Raw genomic sequence first — 18,661 nt, 5'->3', positions numbered from 1 at the left:
AAGATCTTTCCAGATATTGAAAGCAAAATACAAGTAGCATTAGCTTTGATTCTATTGTTTGATGAGAGCACTGAACTTTTGAGAAAAAGCACTCAATGTCGATTGTTGAGTACAATAGGTTTAACAGTAAATCAGACCAGCACTGCCAATGAGTTTCTGATGTAAGAATCAAAAGTACAGACAACATGTATCTAGTATGCAATATTTATCTATTAGTATGGACTAGATTCCAATCCACTAAAAGAAACTCTAACTTTGACATAGAAATAGTATCTCTAGCACCAGCAGAACTGAAATCAAATCTCTAGCTAGGCCATTTTACACATGGGAAACAACTACATTGCTTTTCCAGCAAAAATAGGTTTAGGAGGGGACAACGACCTAATTTCAGGTGCAGATGTTGGAAAAAGTATGTTGAGTTTATGCATCAAAATATCAGCCCTTGATGGAATCTCATTCAAAAGAAATTGCTGAACAATTGGTTTCTTAAACCAATCCAGGACCGCATCTCCTGGGGCCCTCAAAACAACCTTACTAACCTCGAAGGGAGATTCCACCGAGCTTAACATCTGTGCCACCACAATTTTCAAAGTTGGTCCAGTAACCAATTTGATCCGCCTAGGGACAACACCATAATACAACATCCGTTTCCTAAACCTATGAAGCGTATGTACCACGGCAACGAGAGCTGCTCCCACTGACAAGTTTCTAACATCAAGGGACCAGGCAATATGTTGATCAAACACTATAGCCTTTGGGAAAAGCTTGTTTTCATAGGCAACTTTCCATACACAACGAGCACGATTTATTTGTCCCATGAGAACAAGATAGTTGAGGAGAACATTAACAAAATACCTTGAAGCTCCTTCTTCCAGCTCATAATCAATGCCTTGGAAGAATTCCCTTACAAAAGTTAAAACTGGTTGTTTCCTCTGCTCTGGCCCAGTAAAGAGCCCACACATGAAAGTGTGAGCCTTATGCCTTGTAGCACTCAAGATTGACATTAAATGCCTCTCATTGTTCTCGTCTTGGCATCTTACTAAATGTGCTAAAATTGAAGTGTAAAGAATGAGGTCAACTTTGGCAGCAGAGTTCACATATGTTTCAAGGAGAGGCTTGGCTTGCTCGTACGCCCCACTCTTCATGCATGATTCAAAAAGCTGCCGGATAATGAAATTATTTGTCCTGATGGCTGATGAACCCATAAACCGTAGCCACCTTAAAGCAAGATCAACAGAACCATCTTTGATGTAAACCATCAAAACATCACTAGCATTCACATCAACTGAATATCCCATGGCCTTCATTTCCAGTAAAATCTTTGCAGAAACATCCAGAAGCTTCTTTTTGGCAAGAAGGGTTAGCAAGGCTGTATAAGTACTCAGTCCTGGTCTCAGACCTGCATTTGTCATTGAGTTATAAAGCTTCATTGCAGCATCTACCTGACCAGAAGCAGCATGCATCTCCAGGAGAGAAGAATAGGTGGACGGAGTGGGCAAAAATCCCGCCTTTTCCATATCTGAGAAGACAGACATAGCAACATCAAGCTTCCCAGATTTTGCATGGGACTCAACAATCATGGTGTACAGCCCATAGTTAGGTCTAAACCCTGATTTTTTCATTTCATCCCACAGCCTTAGAGCAGTCTCTAGTTTTCCAGCTTTCACAAAAGACTCAATCAAGGATACGAACATAGTGGCAGATGGCCTGAACCCAAAACCCTGCATTTCAGTATATACCTTTAGTGATGTGTCCAACCTCCCAGCTTTACCCATTGAATCAACCAGTGAGGCAAAGATCCCAAAACCTGGTCGGAAGTTGTTCACCTTCATCTGTTGGAAGAGCTTGAACGCTGCATCAAGGCGTCCTGACTTAGCTAGACTTGGAATCATTAACTCATAACTCGATGCATCTAATGAACACCCCGCTTTTTCCATGTTCTCATATATCTCAAATGCCTTATATGGCAAACCATTGTTTAAGAACACGGTGATAAGGGAATTGTATGTCCCGGTATCAACTATGCAACCAGACTCTTGAATTTTCTTAAAACAACAGAATGCTACCTCAAATTTCTCTGCCTTAGCTAGGTACTGGATGACTCTATTATACGCATTAAACAAAGACGACGCCCCATTCTCGCCTGAATCAAGAACCATATCATCGAAAACCGATTGAATTCCATCAAAATCTCTACTTTGGTTCAATTTATCAAACAGTGTGATATAACATGCATCATTTGGCTTATACCAAGGTTGTCTCTTTGCCCACCGAAACAAACTCAATGAAGCATCACTATCTTCCATAACTTTCAATGCTTGCATAATATGAGTCATATTTGGTATAAATTGGAGCTTATCCAATTGGGTCTCCATTTCAGGTCCCCATCTCCACCTCTTCACTATCTCAACAAGCTTTGCTACTGCGGAAGCATTCAAAATAGGCTTTTTCAATCCACCGACCATTACATGGTCATCCAGCCCCGGCTCAACCGACCTTATTCCCTTCCCAGAGTAAATGACACTCCCTGATTCATCCAGATATTCTACATCTTCAGTCCATTCATCACTGTTCTTCCCAGAACAGTAGTATCTAGAAGAAAAGTAAGGTCCTTTGACGTTGAAATTGCACGACCCAGCAGTGTTCCGAAATGGATGATAATTCCGATAAATTTCGACTAAGCTCCGGGTATGTTTCAAGTTTCTATAAAACAGAAGCATTATATGGGAGTGAGACAGAGACCGTGGGGAAAGTAATTAGGGTTCCGGCGAAAATGGGGCAAGGGTTCAGCTCGGTACATGTGCAGCGTCTGCGGTGGCGACGGCGGCGGGGTTCATTTGCAATGCTGAATAGTCCACTGAGCTGGTGAATTTGAACCTATTTGAGTTGGTAAGAAGGAAAACGTGTTCATCAGCTTCGGAGGAAGAAGGTCCCTATAACTGGCACAGTGGGTCGGGTCGGGTCATTATATTCACTTTCCATTTTAGTTCGTTTAAGAAACAACTTTTCTTTTAAGCAAATTTTTAATCTAACACAATCCACATAATGCGTTTTAGATTCACATATTCAAAAATTTATATGTTTAAAACTCTCTTTAGAAAATCTTTTTTACTCTTTTTTTACTTTCTAATATTTTATGTCAAGTTAAAGACGAATAAACGATATATATGTCCATGGTAAAAATAGATTACTTCTTACTTGATGTGTAATTGTTTTCATTAAATTCCCACACGAAACACGTATTACATATATTAATACTTTTTTTTAGCTTTCTACCGAGTGTCCAAAATTCACATTGAAACTCCGATTAAATTTAAATCGCACTCTGCAAGGCTCATTTAGGAATGACGCTCCCAACAAGATTTTCTCCGTACTCAGGGCTCGAACCCGCATTCACACTAATGCACCACCATGTTGTTAGACAGCTAAATTGGTAATGTTGGAACGACTCATTTATAAGGCAAACCTGATTTAACATTTGCGCTACAACTTTTTGTGTAAGGTTTGTATAACAAGTGCGTCTTTGATTTTTATACATCAGTTGGGAGTGGCTAAAGACAAAAGGATCTCAGTCGAGGTATGCAGTGGAAATGGTGACATAAGTCCATCTTTAGCTCTTTCTATATTAGAAATGTGACCAAAAGATACACAGGCATAAAACTCTCCGCTCATGGAGCATCACCTTTAACTCTCTTCGATATGGCAATGACGTTGAAGTTCATCGAGTCTGGATTTTTTTGCATCATCTTTTGTATAACTTTAGCAGCATCCTGCAACAGTAGGGAATTGCTATGATTAGGAAAGGATTTAGAAGAATAATATACTCCACATAACAGTCTATGGAAAATTTTAGGTAACTCTGTGGTTACACCAATAATCACAAGTGTTATTTGCCAAATCATCGTTTCATACACATCTTAACCTCAATTCATCACTTAATTGTTGTGAATCTAATATGGTGAACGGCTCCTCCGGGAATAACATATTGGAGTATGCTGTTTGAATCAGCACCCTGAATGAGTGTATCAGATTGTGTGTTCTAAAGTAAATACTAATGTTTTACATGAAAAGGACTTTTATCATGGACTTGTAAAAGGACAGGTTCGCATCTACTGTGTAAACACCGTGGTCAGCCATTGTCAAACTCGTTTTACTGTATTTCCCCATCTCAATTTGGTCTGCTAGAGAGTTTTCAGGTAGTGAGTACTTGCTTATTATTTATTTTCATGTAAAAGTGTGTATCTTCATAGCCCAGATAAGTGAAAATGGTGGAGATTTCCAACATGCAGGTTCTAACTGATCTCATGGGGTCAAAGAATTCAGGTTGTGGTGGATGAAGTGAATACAGGTAGTGGTCGATAAGGTTCAAATTGACATGAAATTTGGGTTTCAGGCCAATTTTCCCTCACTGCTTGGTCTAACTTTCAGCAGCCACTAGGTTTCAAAAACGAAAGAAATATGGAAGGTTACCTGTAACAGGCTGCTTGGAGTAGATGCACCATGTGAAATTGGTCTGGACTTCCTTCCATCAAGTTCATAGAGTTGTCCTGCAACATGACAAGTTTATGCTACTTCTCGAATTCTGTATGATAGCTTTAGGTGCAAATATGGGATGTTAAGGTTTAATACAATTGATAATCACTATATAAATGCAACTTGGTCACTAATATACAGCCTCCAATTGTATGTTCAATGCGACCATATGCTTAAATTGTGCAGTCATTTCTTTCCATCTGGTCGTTCTCAAACAAAGAAAAAGGGAAAAAAATAGCCAAAGCTATTTGTGCATTTCATAATGTAGAATTAGGTCCTTATGCGTCCAAAGAGAAAGATAGAATGTTACCATCAACACATGTGAAGCAGATGAAATGGGTGTCCACATTTACTGGAACCTGCAAAAAGAATTCACCAGATTGATGCATACTATTTACAGACATCAATAAATTGAAATATGATCTGTAGTTGCATATAATATACACTAGATTGTTAAGCTAACTGTCACTTCCACTATAGAAAAAACTGATATAGAGGAGGTCATGACCTTAAAATTTCATAAGAATCACTCTATTCGGATCCATGCACTCAAAGTGGTAGAGAAACTGATCAAAGTTCGACCAGAAGGATGGTTTTGCTATCTTTGTAACCAAAGTTTAAAAAGACTAACTATTGTGCAATTAAATTTTGTTCAAAAACTTGAGCATGGAAGTGCTTCCTCGCACGAACAAAGGCGTCAAGTTCTATGAGGTGCACTTTGCAAATAAACCTGGACTTTCTAGCTGATATACAAAGACATAAGTCGTGTCTGTGATGGACAAGGCAAGGACATGGAGACAGTAAGTTGAAACTACAGGGCATGGCAAGAATTGACCAGTATACTGCAAAGATGTTATAACAGAGCCTCAACAGCCGGAACTGTCAAAAGCAGAGAAAATTTACATATTCCATAATCCATAGCTTTGATAAGAGAAGCCAATTAATAAGCAGATCAACAAAACTAAAACACAATATTAATTCTATTTATTCAAATCAATTTCAATATCACATCTCATGCCCATTTGGTTGAAATTTACAGGACGTGTGTATATAAGAAATAGAAAAAAGAAGTGCTGTCAAGTTATCCAAATTCCAAGATGGTATTAATACATATCTCTGTCCCTAGATTTCAAGGTCCAACCATTTGTGTTTAATTCGGTAATGGTGTGCACTTAAAAAAACTTCTCAAGAATTACATTTAGCATGAGAATCACCTCATTGTTGATCAAATATTTGCAACTACACTTGAAGAATCTTCTTTTTGCAAGAACATCAACACATTTCTTTATTGGTCCTCAACCACCTTCTAGAATTGCAGACTATCCTCAGTTGTTTGTTTACCATGGCAAAATCTTTTGAACTACATACTGATGCAGTAATTTCCCAATTGTGGTAATAATACAGCCAAATTTTGAATGTCTAAGCAAAATCAATGTGTAGGCCCTTAAATTAACTAGAAACAAAGTCAAATTTCAATTGCATCTTATGCAAGTTCAGTTGCTTCAGTATGCACCAATAATAGTTTTGATAAAGCTATTTGTAGAATTCGCCATATTCGGCTTGTCTATTAATCACATCAACAACAGTTGAAACATACACTTTCTCTAGGTCAATGGATATTCAGGCACTACATATTATCAGACTCCGAACTAGTCAAAAGGTTCAAATCGCACAAGAACAAGTATATTTTTTCCCAAGAATATGCAACAGGTTTACATGAAAAGAAAACTATCATTTTATATCTACAATTGGTCGCATCTTCACTACATTATTTATCTAGAAAAATAAGAAGACATGTGAACTCTTACCTCAGTGTCACCAGCAGTAGCTGCTACTGAATGAGCAACCTCTATTTCTCTATCACTTTCAACGAATGAAGCACGCTACATTTTATACTCATGCTAATGAGCTTCGTGAATACTAGGAAATATTATGTCAGTAACCAAAATGAAACTAAACCAAAATAAGTACCTCCATCGGGTCCATGCATGCAGTTGATTTAAAGAACTTGTCCAAGAATGAGCCCTCATCTAGAGCACATAAAGAAGTATTGGCATCGTGAGACTAATTGGAACAGGAATGAGGTAGGAATCATGTGGAACTAGACTTAAGAGGTGGAGTTGCACGAGTAAAAAGAAATTAATGATAGATTATCTTATATTAAGACTAGTATGGGAAAATGAGATCATCAACACCATTCTTATGTTCAGTAAACAAGATTAAATAAGGAAACTAAAACTAGATTCTAGGAAGATATGGATATCCTGGTCCAAGGGATCTTTACCAACATATCTCTAATAGGGACGTCCAAACAGACATGAGGAGAGAATATAGCGGTTTCTAACAACTAAATTGGGAATATGGTTATGGTACCAAAAATGGTGACTTATTCAGTTGTAGTCTTGTACACCTATATTCTGTTAAGTGCGAAAATTTAGAGACTTCTAGTTTTAGAGAACTTATAATTCACCTTAAAGTAAAAATCATTAATTGGAATCATGATTTCGAACTGCCGCAAAGAAAAGCTGGTATTTAAGAGAAGGATAGAAGGACGGGCCCATTATCCACAAAATATCGAACTGTGACCCAACTGGCCCCCGGGAATTTTATGGTTAAGAAAAAGAAATTGGAACAACATGAACCTGAACATAGTAGGATCAATATAAAAGATTCATATAGTTGATTCCAAATTTCCAACTGACACAGGATACAGCTACAGTTGATTGATTGACTAAAAATGTAAAGGTCATTTTCAAATAATACATTCTTGAGAATAAGTTGTTATGTAACCAAGAAACCCAGTTCCTCACTACACAACTCTTGTAGATGATAAATGAAGCCCTTGAAAAGCAAAAATCAATATATTAGGTAACTTCCCAGTTAAGAGAACACAATGTGATTATAAGGAATCCAATGCACTTGTCTTGGTAGTACTCTATATTTGATGCAAACAATAGATATTTACATGCAAGAAAGTTAAAATGACCTACCAAGTTTTATCTCTGAGGTAATATTCCCAATAGCATGAAGTAGACCAATTGTTCCACATGCATTTCCCACTGTTTGTTTCATGAAGTAAATGGTACTGGTGGGGTCCTGCACCTGCACTCAACTCTCATGAATAATTCCTAATTCAAAATTATGCAGCAAACAGGATAAGATACATATAACAGTTAACACACTCGTACGGTGCAATAACACTCAGTCAAAGAAAGGGGAGGAAGAGATTGACAAGGATGTCGAGGAATTATTTTCAGAGAAGAGAATGATGAATTGATGATTGCATTTATGTGACAGATACTTTAAATCCAGTTTAGCTCCAAATATTTATCATATTGCAATGTTTACCAACTCATTCAAGTGGGATGAAATAGTAGCTGATTCAGATAAAGTACAACTTAGAAGAACTGATCAACAATTTATAGAAGCAACAAAAATAAAATAGGGTAAGATCCAACTCCCAAGCAGATTCTACATGTGTAGAAAGGAGGGTGGAAGTAACGGACAACTATTCCTTCACTATGAGGTGGCCTCAGACATATGGAACATGTTTTTTTGTCTCTTTGGTCTCGAATGGACCACACCCCATTTCAGTTAAGGATGCTTATGAGAGTTGGAGCCAATGGAGAGTTGACAAAGCCATCAAGAAGATCTGGAACATGGTTCCTGCTTGTATTTTTTCATGTATCTAATTAGAGAGGAAAAGGGGATGTTTTCATGGGGAGTCAACTCCTTTAGGTGTTTTGAAGGCTAGGTGTATTTCTAATATGTTTATCTGCTCCACTTTGCATCCTGATATTAATGCTGAACATCTACTGGACTTTATTAGCTCTCTAGTTCTGGCTTAGGTAGAATTTGTTCGGCCAACCTGTCATTTTCTGTAAGCTCAGTTGCCATATCTAGTGACTGTTGCATCTTCTTGATGCTTTTTATCAATATCACTTACTCCATAAAAAAAAAAGATACTGAGAATGTAGGCTCCCCTACATCTAGAATAGAAGGTCATCCAGGACAACTGCCTACTCAGCCAGCAAGTAAAGCTTCCAATTAAACTAAAATCTGTCCAAGAGGATTAAAGATGACAATGTTACATGATGATCTACACAACAGAGAAGCAGATGCAAAGACATTATCAAGTAACCACCAACTCAGAACAGCAACGTTCAGTATTAAGAGATATCACAACATGGCCAACCAAATAATTGTTATGGGCATAATAACTTAACGTGTGTCAAATCGAAATATGAACAGATCGAAGTGGCATGAAGTTCCCGAATTCTGTAAATACAACATTCACCAGTAAGAAAAATCAAAGGGTGGTGATGGAAGCACTGCAGTCATAATCTAATAACAAGATATAGTTCATAAAGATATGGTCATGAGCTCATGAAAGTCACCTTTATTTCACTGTCTTGCTGTACTCTCTCTGCTTCACTCTGAAAACACATGGCATGTAATTAATGAACTAGCATCAAACTAGAAAATCAAATCTTATTTCTTTGTTACAACAAACCTGTGATGTTAGAGGATAGAGAAACAAAACAGCAAGGACCGGCTTGGGCACCATTCCCAAAAGTTCTTCATCCAACCCATAAACATCATAGCACTCTACCTCATCCGGTGGAACACCACGACTCCAAAGAAACTGCTCAATTAAGCCCAAAAAAAAAAACCATACAACAAAATAGAGTGAGTAAATACATTATCTCTATTTCTCGAGCTAAGGTTCTGTATAAACCGCCTCTCTACGTCCCTCCAAGGTAGGGGTAAGATTTACTTACACTCTAACCTCCCAGACCCAACTTTGTGTGATAATACTAGCTGCGTTGTTATTGTTGTTGTAAAATTACACTAAATAGGTTCATTTCGGAAAAGAAGAGATCAATCAGCTGATCAACTTATTAAATGTGATAAAAATTTTCATACGGAAATCAATATATTTGGAAGCTAATTCAATGAATTCTATAATGCATGACGAATTGAGGAAAAAAATCAGCGAACTCCATGTTTTTTCTACCAAATGAAACCCAGAAAAGATTTAAGTCGAGGAAATGAAAATATCGAACAGATTGGAAAAAAGTAAATAAGATACAAAAATTAAAAAGTGACACCTGATTCATGACATCAGGATTAGCTTCAAGAGGAAGCCATTTCTTAGCAATGTCGGCCATGGATTCCTTCTACTTCTCTTAGCTCTGTTTTGGAAGAAGACGTAACGTATACTGTGTGAACTCTGAAGCGGTTTCTTCTTTATATATACGTTTTGCAAAGCTAAAAATTTACTCATTACACGTGTTACTCTTTTAGCCAAACTATATATATACGTAGCCAAAAATTTCCGTCTCAAAGCTACGTAACACAGTTCGATTTGATATAAATTATTACTCATTTATTAGTATTCAATTAATCTGAATTCGCACATTGCCGGACCATTTCTTATATATATTTTCCTTTGAAAATGCCCTAAATCATCAAAAGTATTCAAAATGGAAATAAAGACCTCTGGAATGTTGTTATCTGTTTTTTAAGGGATTTATTTATAGAAGCTTGTTTTGACAAGAGAAAAAAAACAGTGCTTTGTTATAAGCAAAGACACAACAGGAAAGACACAATGGGCAAAAACTAAGAAATGAAACATGATGAATTAGATATATAATTGGAGTACTTTATTTTGGTTTTCGTTATGAATGATAAGTTAATCGATATTTTGGGTGAGTTACAATCTTTTCATTCACCCTTATACTGAGGTTTTCTCCTCTCGGCAAATGCAGCAAGGCCTTCTAGGCGATCTTTTGTGTCTAACAGTTGTTCATAGCAATCCCACTCCAAAGCTAAACCTGATTCTGTATCTACCTCCACTCCTTGGTCAATAGCACGTTTTGCCATCCTCAAAGCAAGCGGACCCTGTCAGAGATTCATATGTCAAACACTTCATCGAACGCATACTTGGTTCTTTTTACTCAGCCTTGTGTCACGTCCCGCCACTTCACAGTCCGTGACACTAAGCTCCCTAATCCAAACTCAAAATCATTTCAATCCATACGGAAACCAGAAATATTCAGAAAGCTCATGAAACAGAGGTTTCAGCTCGCATGAAGAAAACTTATAAAATGCATCAAAAAGGAAGAAAAGGGAAAGAACAAAAGAGCAATACTTGTTGGCTATGTGAACTTGCAAAAAAATAGCTAAGCATTGAAAAAAAAAAAGGGAAAACAACAAAGAAATCCAAAGCAACCAACTGTTGGTATTAATAAATGAGCGCCCGCCTAAGATAAAACAAGGGGAAAAAGGAAAAATACAAAGGCAGAAAGAAAATCTGTCACAAAAAATGAAGGTGCACAAAGAGGAAAACAAACAAGCATAGGATTAGTAAATGCCATTATCTTAATGGTCCAAGGAAGATGATGAAACTCCAAAGAAGAGCTTTAATATCATTCAAAAATGCACAAAAGGAAAGAAAGAACAGCGAGAAACATACGTGATGGCCTTGAAGGGTGTTACCTCATAAAAAGTCAAAAGGATACAAAAAAGAACTCGTGCCATAATTACTTCTATGAAACTTTAGATTACTGGCAATTGTCTATGTACAGTATAGTGTGGATATCTTTTTATATATAGGAAGTGGTGTAGTCCTTTTGTGTTTCTTATTTTTCTTCTTAGTTCCTGACTAAATTTCTATTGGAAGTCATAAAGGGTGCCACACTGGATAAATACATCAAACATGATTTATCTCAATAACTAATGTCTAACCTTCAGATTAATATCCCTAGCAAGTTCAAGTGCCTTGAGACGAGCCTCACCAGCAGGAACACAGTAATTGACAAGCCCTGCATGACATGTAATTTTCATTCTAAGAACCTGGTAAAGAAAACCATAGGAGAGTGGAGACCAGGATCCAAAATTCCAGCATAGGCAAAAAAGTGAGGATCTCATTCTGTCCTGCCTAAACATTGGCGGATGCTGTTATCCACCTGTACCGTGGGAGCATGCAGGTAACCTAATGGAGTTGTCGAGGGGTTTGCAGACATCACCTTCATTTTTGTATTGATAAGACAGAGAGAGAAGAGGGGGGAGTTTGGGAAAGACAGAGGAGCTCTGACTCTTAACAAATGAGCTATGACAAGTCATACACGTACCAATTGATCCAGCATCTTTCCCACTTATCTTTCGTCCAGTAAATATTATATCTTTTGCAATTGATTTTCCAACCAGTCTAGGAAGCCGTTGTGTTCCTCCTGCTCTGTAAAGTACAATATGGAATAAGAGGGTAGCATTAAGAAAACATCTTAGCATGAAGAATATTTAAAGCAACTTCTGAAGTTGGAAACTAATGAATAGTAGAAATGATGAAGTGACTGCAAGATAGTGGAAATATCCAGCTGACTTGCTAGAATTAGAACATAACACATCCTTGACCGAATTTACGGATTTTGTATAAGCAAACATATACAGTGTGATTGAGCATACCCTGGTATTATAGCAAGCCCTGTTTCAGGTAAGCCCATCACTGCATCTTCACCTGAGTAACAGATCATTAAACTAGAGAAAAAGAAAGAGAATATATGGCATAACTCAGAAGTACAAGAAGAACATACCACATATCCGGATATCACAAGACATTGCCATTTCAAGCCCCCCACCCAATGCTATACCCTCAATGGCAGCAATTGTAGGGATATGAAGAGCCTGAGTAGAAGAAAATTTACTCAAAAGGAGAAAAGAAAGGAGCATATGTAGAACTGGCTCATTTTATGGCTGTTTAAGTAATAAGTGAGGAAGAAGAAATGAGATACAGTATGATGTCATGAACCAATAATTTTGAATGCATAAACTCATAACCTCTTCTTTTCATCCAAAAAAAGAAAAATAAATTCTTGAGCTTTACGACTCTATGACCTTTAATAATATTAAAAGAAAGTAAGAAACAGCATCACAAGTCACATACCTCCAAATAGGAAAATGTTGATCGCAAAGTGCTTACAAAATCCTGAACTTCTGAAAGAATCATAGTTTTTCTTTCCTGCGTAGCAAATGCCAATCAAGTGAATTAGCTATCAATACGTACAAAACACAGTATGAATAACAAATAGTAGAAACACTACTACAGTAGTGCATAAATCAGCATCTGATATCAAATATCAGCCTAGTCAATCGTATGACAAACTAATCCTAAATCCAATCCCCACAAAGAAAACCGCATCTGCAAGGATCACATAAATGACTTATCAACATCAAAATTGTATGTTTGGCAGATGTTTCCTGGATTGTGGTTTTCAATTTTTTTTTCTCTGTCAATATGGTATGCTATACAAATAAGCAAAAAGTTGTAGGTTCGGCAGATGACTCCTAGCTTATGAAATTTAATTGCTTTTCTATCAACATGCCATGCTATACAAAAAAACTATCTTTCAGAAGACAACATGGCACTACAGAGACAACCCACGAAAACAGCTAACATGAAATGTGAAATCAGATAAAACATTTCTTATTCTAAAACTTGGAATGTTTAGTCTTTACAGTTCAGGTGCTTCCCAAAGCAAGCTTTTTTTATAACCATCGTTTTAGGGTCAGCTTACACACACCTCGACTAATTCCACGAGATATCTATCACCTCCCATCAGCAACAGATACCATGTAACTCTGTCCCCCCCCCCAAGGCTAGGACAGGTCAGAGAAATCACCTAGTGCTTTTGTCGGTGCTAGGTTTGAACCTAAGACCTCATGATTCTCAACCACTAAGCCACACCCTTGGGTGCCAAAGCAACTTATTAGTTACTTTTTCTTTGTTGATCATATTGTAAATAGGATTCTTTCTGTTTTTCTTTTATATAGTAAACTACACCTTTTGACTTGAACACACAATTTTCATGGTTGAAAAATGTCACAGAAAGAAAGATGAAATATTTGCTAGTTTGTTCACAAGAAATATGCATTGTTACCCTTCAGGGTGGTCCAGTGGTTTAAGCTTGGCACTTCCATGTTGGAGCTCTCAAGTTCGAAACCCCTTGCCAGCGAAAGCAAGGGGTTTGACTTATGGGTCCAACTAGGCTTGCACTAGAGGTTACCTTTCCTAAGTAGTTTGCGAGCTATTGCATAGGAACGGGGTTTTACCCTGCAGGTTTCCCTTGTCATCAATTAAAAAAACATAGCATAAGGGAAGCAATTGTACCTTCAAATCAGCTCCAGCACAAAACACTTTAGGAACCGAACTGCAGATCATCAAAACATTTGCTGAACGTTCATTACTCACAGCTTCAAATGCTTGCCGTAATCCTCTAAGCATATCCTTCCCAATCGCATTTCTCGCCTCAGGTCTATCCAATTTAACCTCCAAAATCCCTGTAATTCACCCGTCAAGCCTCTATAACAAAATTTCAAAAAAAAAAAAGAAAATCGATTCCACTAACACATACAAAGAAAGCAATTAAGTGGACTTACCGGAATCAGAATCGGAAAGTCTTTCCAATTTGACGGATTCAGAAGCCGACTGTAAGATTAGTGTTCTATGACTCTGAAATTTCCATGTTTGGACTCCATAGCCGGAGAAGTAAGAGTTGGAGTAGGGTTTTGATCGCTTCAAGCATTGTTGTCCGACGGATTTAGCTATGGCTACAAATGCAACAACCATTGCCGGAGAAATTAATCGACTTATCAATTATATTAATTATTCTATTATATTTGTAATGACTATTGTAGTCTTTAATTGACAATTATCCTCATTTGCTCTTTTCTAATTATCAATTAGTGAAAATAATATTTAAAACGTTTTGTATAAAATAATAAAATAGTAAGGTGGCATCTCTATCGAAAAAAAGAAAAAGATAAAAATTGACACACTAATTTTCTCTTTATCCGTTTATTAGATAGATTTTTTTGGACCCTCCTAACTAAATTGCGTGTTCTTTTATTTTTTAATCCGATGTCCTAAGTTTACATTGAGATTTCGATTAAATTTGGATCATGCACTGTACGAGAGTGGCGCTCCCTGCAAGGCCAATTCAGGAGTAACACTTTCAATAGGATTTTCTCCATATCCAGAGCTCGAATCGAGACGTCTGATGAAGGGTGAAACACTTCCACCAATGCACCACAACCCATGTCAATAATTTGCGTGTCCTAAATGGTCTTGAAACCTATCATAGAAGCCAAAGGTGGTATTTTGTCAAGGATGCATAAGTCACACTTTGAGAAATTATATTTTTCGAACTTTTTAAAAATATCGTTCAGAATAAAATTAATGAGCTAATAACTTTGTTTACATGCTAGTTATGCATGAGTTGTTTATACGACAATAATGATGAATAAACTATTTGTGATAAATAATACATAATATCTCATGTATATTTTTTTTTTTTTTGTAAAGTGAAAAAGGAACTTAAAAATTTGAATGAATCAGATTTAAAGATAAACATCAAGAATTTTTAATACAAAGATTATAGAATGTTTATTGATGAATTGCAATCTACACTAAATAAAATGGACTATGGAGTATAATATAATGCTTTATATGAACAAAATGAACTATAACTCAATCAACATATATGATTCCTTCTTATAACGGCTTCTAAATTATAACTATCATAAATCTGCTTATTTATATGGTGTTTAGCTATAGAAAATTTGAAACTTTAAGTAAATTGTATCAAAGTGTGCCTTTTCTTAACTTGAAATAGATCAAATCATCATTATATCATTCATAAATAAACAATTTTTAGAAAGATATTTTAAACAAAACTTCAAATTCAAAAAAAAATATATATTGATCAAGAATGCGACACAAACCTTTTGCTCATACTCACAACTGAAATCCTCAAAGTTACTACTAAATTTCTCATAATCGTCCTCAAAATTAAAAAGTGTGAAATTTTAGTTTCTCGTATATACTTATATATTTTGATATTCCTTTATTAAAAAATCATAATTCCACTACTAATCTGAGGTTTCCAGACATACATAAATTAGCATTTAAAGAACTAAGGCACCAGTGTTAAACTTCTATGAGAATGCAGAAAAATAAATTTAGCAATTTGAATTTAAGAGACTTGAAAAATGATAAAAGTGGTGAGGTTCAATTTTCTTGTTAAAGACTAGTATTTATAAACTCGAAGGGTGACCAGAATAGGTTTCGTGGTGTAGTTGGTTATCACGTCAGTCTAACACACTGAAGGTCTCCGGTTCGAGTCCGGGCGAAGCCACTTGGTTATTGACTTATTTTTTTGCTAGGAGTTCCGTTGCTTTGGTCGATTTTTCTTATTCTTTTGACACCTCTATATATGCTTTTAAAATAATTTTTTATGTTTATATTGTAGATGTCAACCTCTTCAACTACTTCATGTCTGTTTTTCAGATTTTGAACCCCCTTATTGAAAATTCTAATTTCGTCACTAATGGTGAGCTCTTGATGTCCAGAGACTTGTCGATGTTGTTCTCTGTATTGACTCTCATTTTGTATTTTGGGTACTGTAAATATATGACTTTCTGTTCGTAGTAGCTTAAGACTGGGCAACGGATCGGAACGGAACCACCGGATCGGCACGAACTACCGGACCTGAACGAGACGAGTTGAGCGGTACCGAGATGAACCAAACCGGAATTACCGGTACGGATACACAGTTCCATACCGTCCCACTATAAACGGGGATGGAACCAGAACATACCAGAACGGACCGGAATGAAACGGGATGAGATAAACAGGACGACACATCTAGCTATTTCAAAAAATGATTTTTTGAATTACGAAAATATGAATCTTTTTTTTTATTTTTCTAAGTTTAAATGAATAGTTTTTAAATTTATAATGTAATTTTTTACTTAAGTTTATTTTAAAGATATTTCTTTTAAAAAATTTACTTATTAAGTTTTTTCAAGATTTAAACCTTTTGAAGTTTATAAGTTATTACTTATTAATATGTTATAATTTATAAGTTATACTTATATATTGTAGTTTAGATAATTTAAATTTGTAATTTTATAAAATTAAACAAAACTAAGAATAAAACAATTACAAAAATTATAAAATATAAATTATAATTTATATATATATATATATATATATATAAAATTAATTTTCTAGTATAAATATAAGGTCTACAAAAAAACTACTTGGTTCGTCCGAACCCATGAAGCCCCACCTAGCTATATGCGCCTCTGACTAGTTGCATGGTTAATATTCTAATTTCTAGTTAGATCATTTAATCCAGTATTGTTTCAATAACAAATTATAAGAAAGAAAAAAAAACAAGGATATAATTAACCCACTAAGGTTATAACAAAAATTACACTTTGATTTCTCTAAAAGTCACCTAATTATGCCAACCTTCCGTATAAGCTCCTCACTTCGTGTTGGTTGAATCAATCAACGACATTGTTTCTTTTGAATTTTTATTAAATACAATCAGAGTTATAATTAAGATTTTAAATTTATGAGTTCTAAATTCTCATTGGATTCTTGACATATTTATGTAATTAAGTTATTTTCTTTGTTCTATTAAATTCATAGGTAAAGTTATAACTCTACCTCTGCCTATAGACTATAGTTAAAAGTATTTTGGAAATGACAAAATTTATATATATATAATAAGATCAAAACGCAAATTAGTATCATTCTTTTGCCACTTAAAAAATCATAAATGAACAACTTTAGAAGAGTACATTAACACATAACTTTATTAAATTTTAACTTCAAAAAAAGTAGTGTATTGCCAATAACACGCTATTTATGCGTTTAATAATGTTGCTTATGTTCTTTTATGACTTATAACTTATTCTATTATTTTTACTGATTTGCATTCCTAGCTAATCTCATTATTATTTTTTGAAATCATAAAAAGGTATTTTGTTTCAATTATGTACAAAGGAATAAAATAGAAAATTACATATAAAGAAAAATAAAAAGTGATTTGAATGAAAAATAAAAACAATATTAAATGTACAAGTCATTTGTCACTTCTTTTCCACTAAAATGAAAGAAAAAAATTATTCGTTTCTAGTACATTTTTTAGGGGCGATGAACAAAAATCGAACCCCAAACTGCAAATTGAATTGAATCGAAAATAAAAGGACTAGTAGTTCTGTTTGACTTGATTTGATATTGGAGAAAAAATTAACTATACTTGACTTGCTTTGATTTTAACTAGTAAAAGTCAATTCGAGATCAAACCAATTAAATATTATATTTATGATTTTTAAAATTTATTTAATACATATTTATTTTATTATTATATAATTTTTATATTTATTTTAACTTTCATAATTTTATGATTTATATCTCATTGTACATGTATTAACTAAGACCAGAACTAGGGGTGTCAAAAGCATATGAAAAAACAAACGAACTTAAACCCAACCGATTTATGTCATTTTTCCAATAGAACTGTGAAAATATAACCTAGGTCTCAAGCCTCTGGTGAGTGGTGACTAGTGATTGAGCGACTTTGGGTCTTTGCTCTTTAATCTTTAATTGATTTGGTTTAAAAATAAGTGATATTATACTAGATACTCTATCAAACAATACACCTAAACATATACAAACACTCCTATTAAATGTTTAACATCCACCAATACGGTAACAAGGTTTGACGTTCTTGTTTTTAAGGTGAAGAACTGAAGTGCTTCTTCACGAACATATTTGTGAAAGAAATATTTTAATAATAGTATATTTTGAGATGTTATTTTAATTGTACCGGTACCAAAAAGAAACCGATATGATTGAAATAATTTTAAAAAAATTAATTTTAATTATACATCATAAAATACCTAAAATTTTGAGATGGCATAATTTTTTAAGAAAACCGACCAAACCGTCTCATTGACAACCTTAACTAGAACAATCAATTATGTTATTAGGAAGAAAATAATCTAATCATATTATTTTGTATTTTTAATAAATATAATAATTTGTTGATTTTACTATTTTATCATTGTAAATGATTAAAAGTGAATTTTTTTATGATTTTGTAAAAGAACTAAGGAAATTAGGGTGCATTTCATTAAAAATAATAGAATGAGGTATAAGTCACAAAATAGCATATACATTAGGGTGCAAATAGCAAATTATAGAGTAAATACCAAAAAAAACATAGGTCCATAAGTAGCATGTTTAAGCCAAAAAACAAATGGTCTAACACTT

General features: G+C 34.9%; 3 protein-coding genes and 1 non-coding gene across 6 annotated transcripts; 1 reads left to right on the top strand and 3 right to left on the bottom strand.

The window, feature by feature from the left end:
• Nucleotides 1–16: 16 nt before the first annotated feature.
• Nucleotides 17–2,930, bottom strand: LOC107027122 (pentatricopeptide repeat-containing protein At1g79490, mitochondrial). The gene has a single exon (XM_015228298.1). It carries the CDS (start codon nt 2,718–2,720, stop codon nt 336–338), a length of 2,385 nt encoding a protein of 794 aa, XP_015083784.1. The 5' UTR covers nt 2,721–2,930; the 3' UTR covers nt 17–335.
• A 500-nt stretch (nt 2,931–3,430) lies between these two features.
• LOC107026796 (ubiquitin carboxyl-terminal hydrolase 3-like) lies at nt 3,431–10,027 on the bottom strand. Of its 3 annotated transcripts, none has more exons than XM_015227882.2 (9): nt 9,645–10,027; nt 9,047–9,178; nt 8,931–8,969; nt 7,524–7,635; nt 6,505–6,563; nt 6,342–6,416; nt 4,844–4,892; nt 4,471–4,547; nt 3,431–3,770 (listed from the first exon to the last, which is right to left on the bottom strand). In XM_015227882.2, exons 1-9 carry the CDS (start codon nt 9,702–9,704, stop codon nt 3,669–3,671), a joined length of 705 nt encoding a protein of 234 aa, XP_015083368.1. In that variant the 5' UTR covers nt 9,705–10,027; the 3' UTR covers nt 3,431–3,668. The 3 variants fall into 3 exon arrangements, with proteins under 3 accessions (XP_015083368.1, XP_015083369.1, XP_027775172.1); XM_015227883.2 differs by having other exon boundaries at nt 7,524–7,629; XM_027919371.1 differs by lacking the exon at nt 9,645–10,027 and adding an exon at nt 9,315–9,630.
• Nucleotides 10,028–10,156: 129 nt separating this feature from the next.
• Nucleotides 10,157–14,235, bottom strand: LOC107026795 (probable enoyl-CoA hydratase 2, mitochondrial). The gene is made up of 8 exons (XM_015227881.2): nt 13,972–14,235; nt 13,703–13,872; nt 12,479–12,553; nt 12,129–12,219; nt 12,001–12,052; nt 11,670–11,773; nt 11,284–11,360; nt 10,157–10,437 (listed from the first exon to the last, which is right to left on the bottom strand). Exons 1-8 carry the CDS (start codon nt 14,159–14,161, stop codon nt 10,261–10,263), a joined length of 936 nt encoding a protein of 311 aa, XP_015083367.1. The 5' UTR covers nt 14,162–14,235; the 3' UTR covers nt 10,157–10,260.
• Nucleotides 14,236–15,654: 1,419 nt separating this feature from the next.
• Nucleotides 15,655–15,728, top strand: TRNAV-AAC. Its single transcript has one exon. It is a non-coding gene; the product is annotated as a tRNA-Val (tRNA).
• The last annotated feature ends 2,933 nt before the right edge of the window (nt 15,729–18,661 follow it).

The sequence above is a fragment of the Solanum pennellii genome, chromosome 8 (assembly GCF_001406875.1).
Source record: "Solanum pennellii chromosome 8, SPENNV200".
NCBI classification, from domain to species: Eukaryota; Viridiplantae; Streptophyta; class Magnoliopsida; order Solanales; family Solanaceae; genus Solanum; species Solanum pennellii.
This window is presented reverse-complemented; position numbering and strand designations above follow the sequence as displayed.

What these genes read in the sequence shown, in the direction of transcription:
- LOC107027122 (XM_015228298.1), bottom strand. Translation starts at nt 2,720, where the DNA reads ATGCTTCTGTTTTATAGAAACTTGAAACATACCCGGAGCTTAGTCGAA.
- LOC107026796 (XM_015227882.2), bottom strand. Translation starts at nt 9,704, where the DNA reads ATGGCCGACATTGCTAAGAAATGGCTTCCTCTTGAAGCTAATCCTGAT. An exon ending in ATCCTGATGTCATGAATCAG is followed by an intron (nt 9,179 to 9,644) that starts GTGTCACTTTTT and finishes TTAATTGAGCAG; the next exon opens with TTTCTTTGGAGTCGTGGTGT. An exon ending in AGCAAGACAGTGAAATAAAG is followed by an intron (nt 7,636 to 8,930) that starts GTGACTTTCATG and finishes AGTTGAGTGCAG; the next exon opens with GTGCAGGACCCCACCAGTAC.
- LOC107026795 (XM_015227881.2), bottom strand. Translation starts at nt 14,161, where the DNA reads ATGGTTGTTGCATTTGTAGCCATAGCTAAATCCGTCGGACAACAATGC. An exon ending in GTGCTGGAGCTGATTTGAAG is followed by an intron (nt 12,554 to 13,702) that starts GTACAATTGCTT and finishes TTTGCTACGCAG; the next exon opens with GAAAGAAAAACTATGATTCT. An exon ending in TTGTGATATCCGGATATGTG is followed by an intron (nt 12,053 to 12,128) that starts GTATGTTCTTCT and finishes TCTGTTACTCAG; the next exon opens with GTGAAGATGCAGTGATGGGC.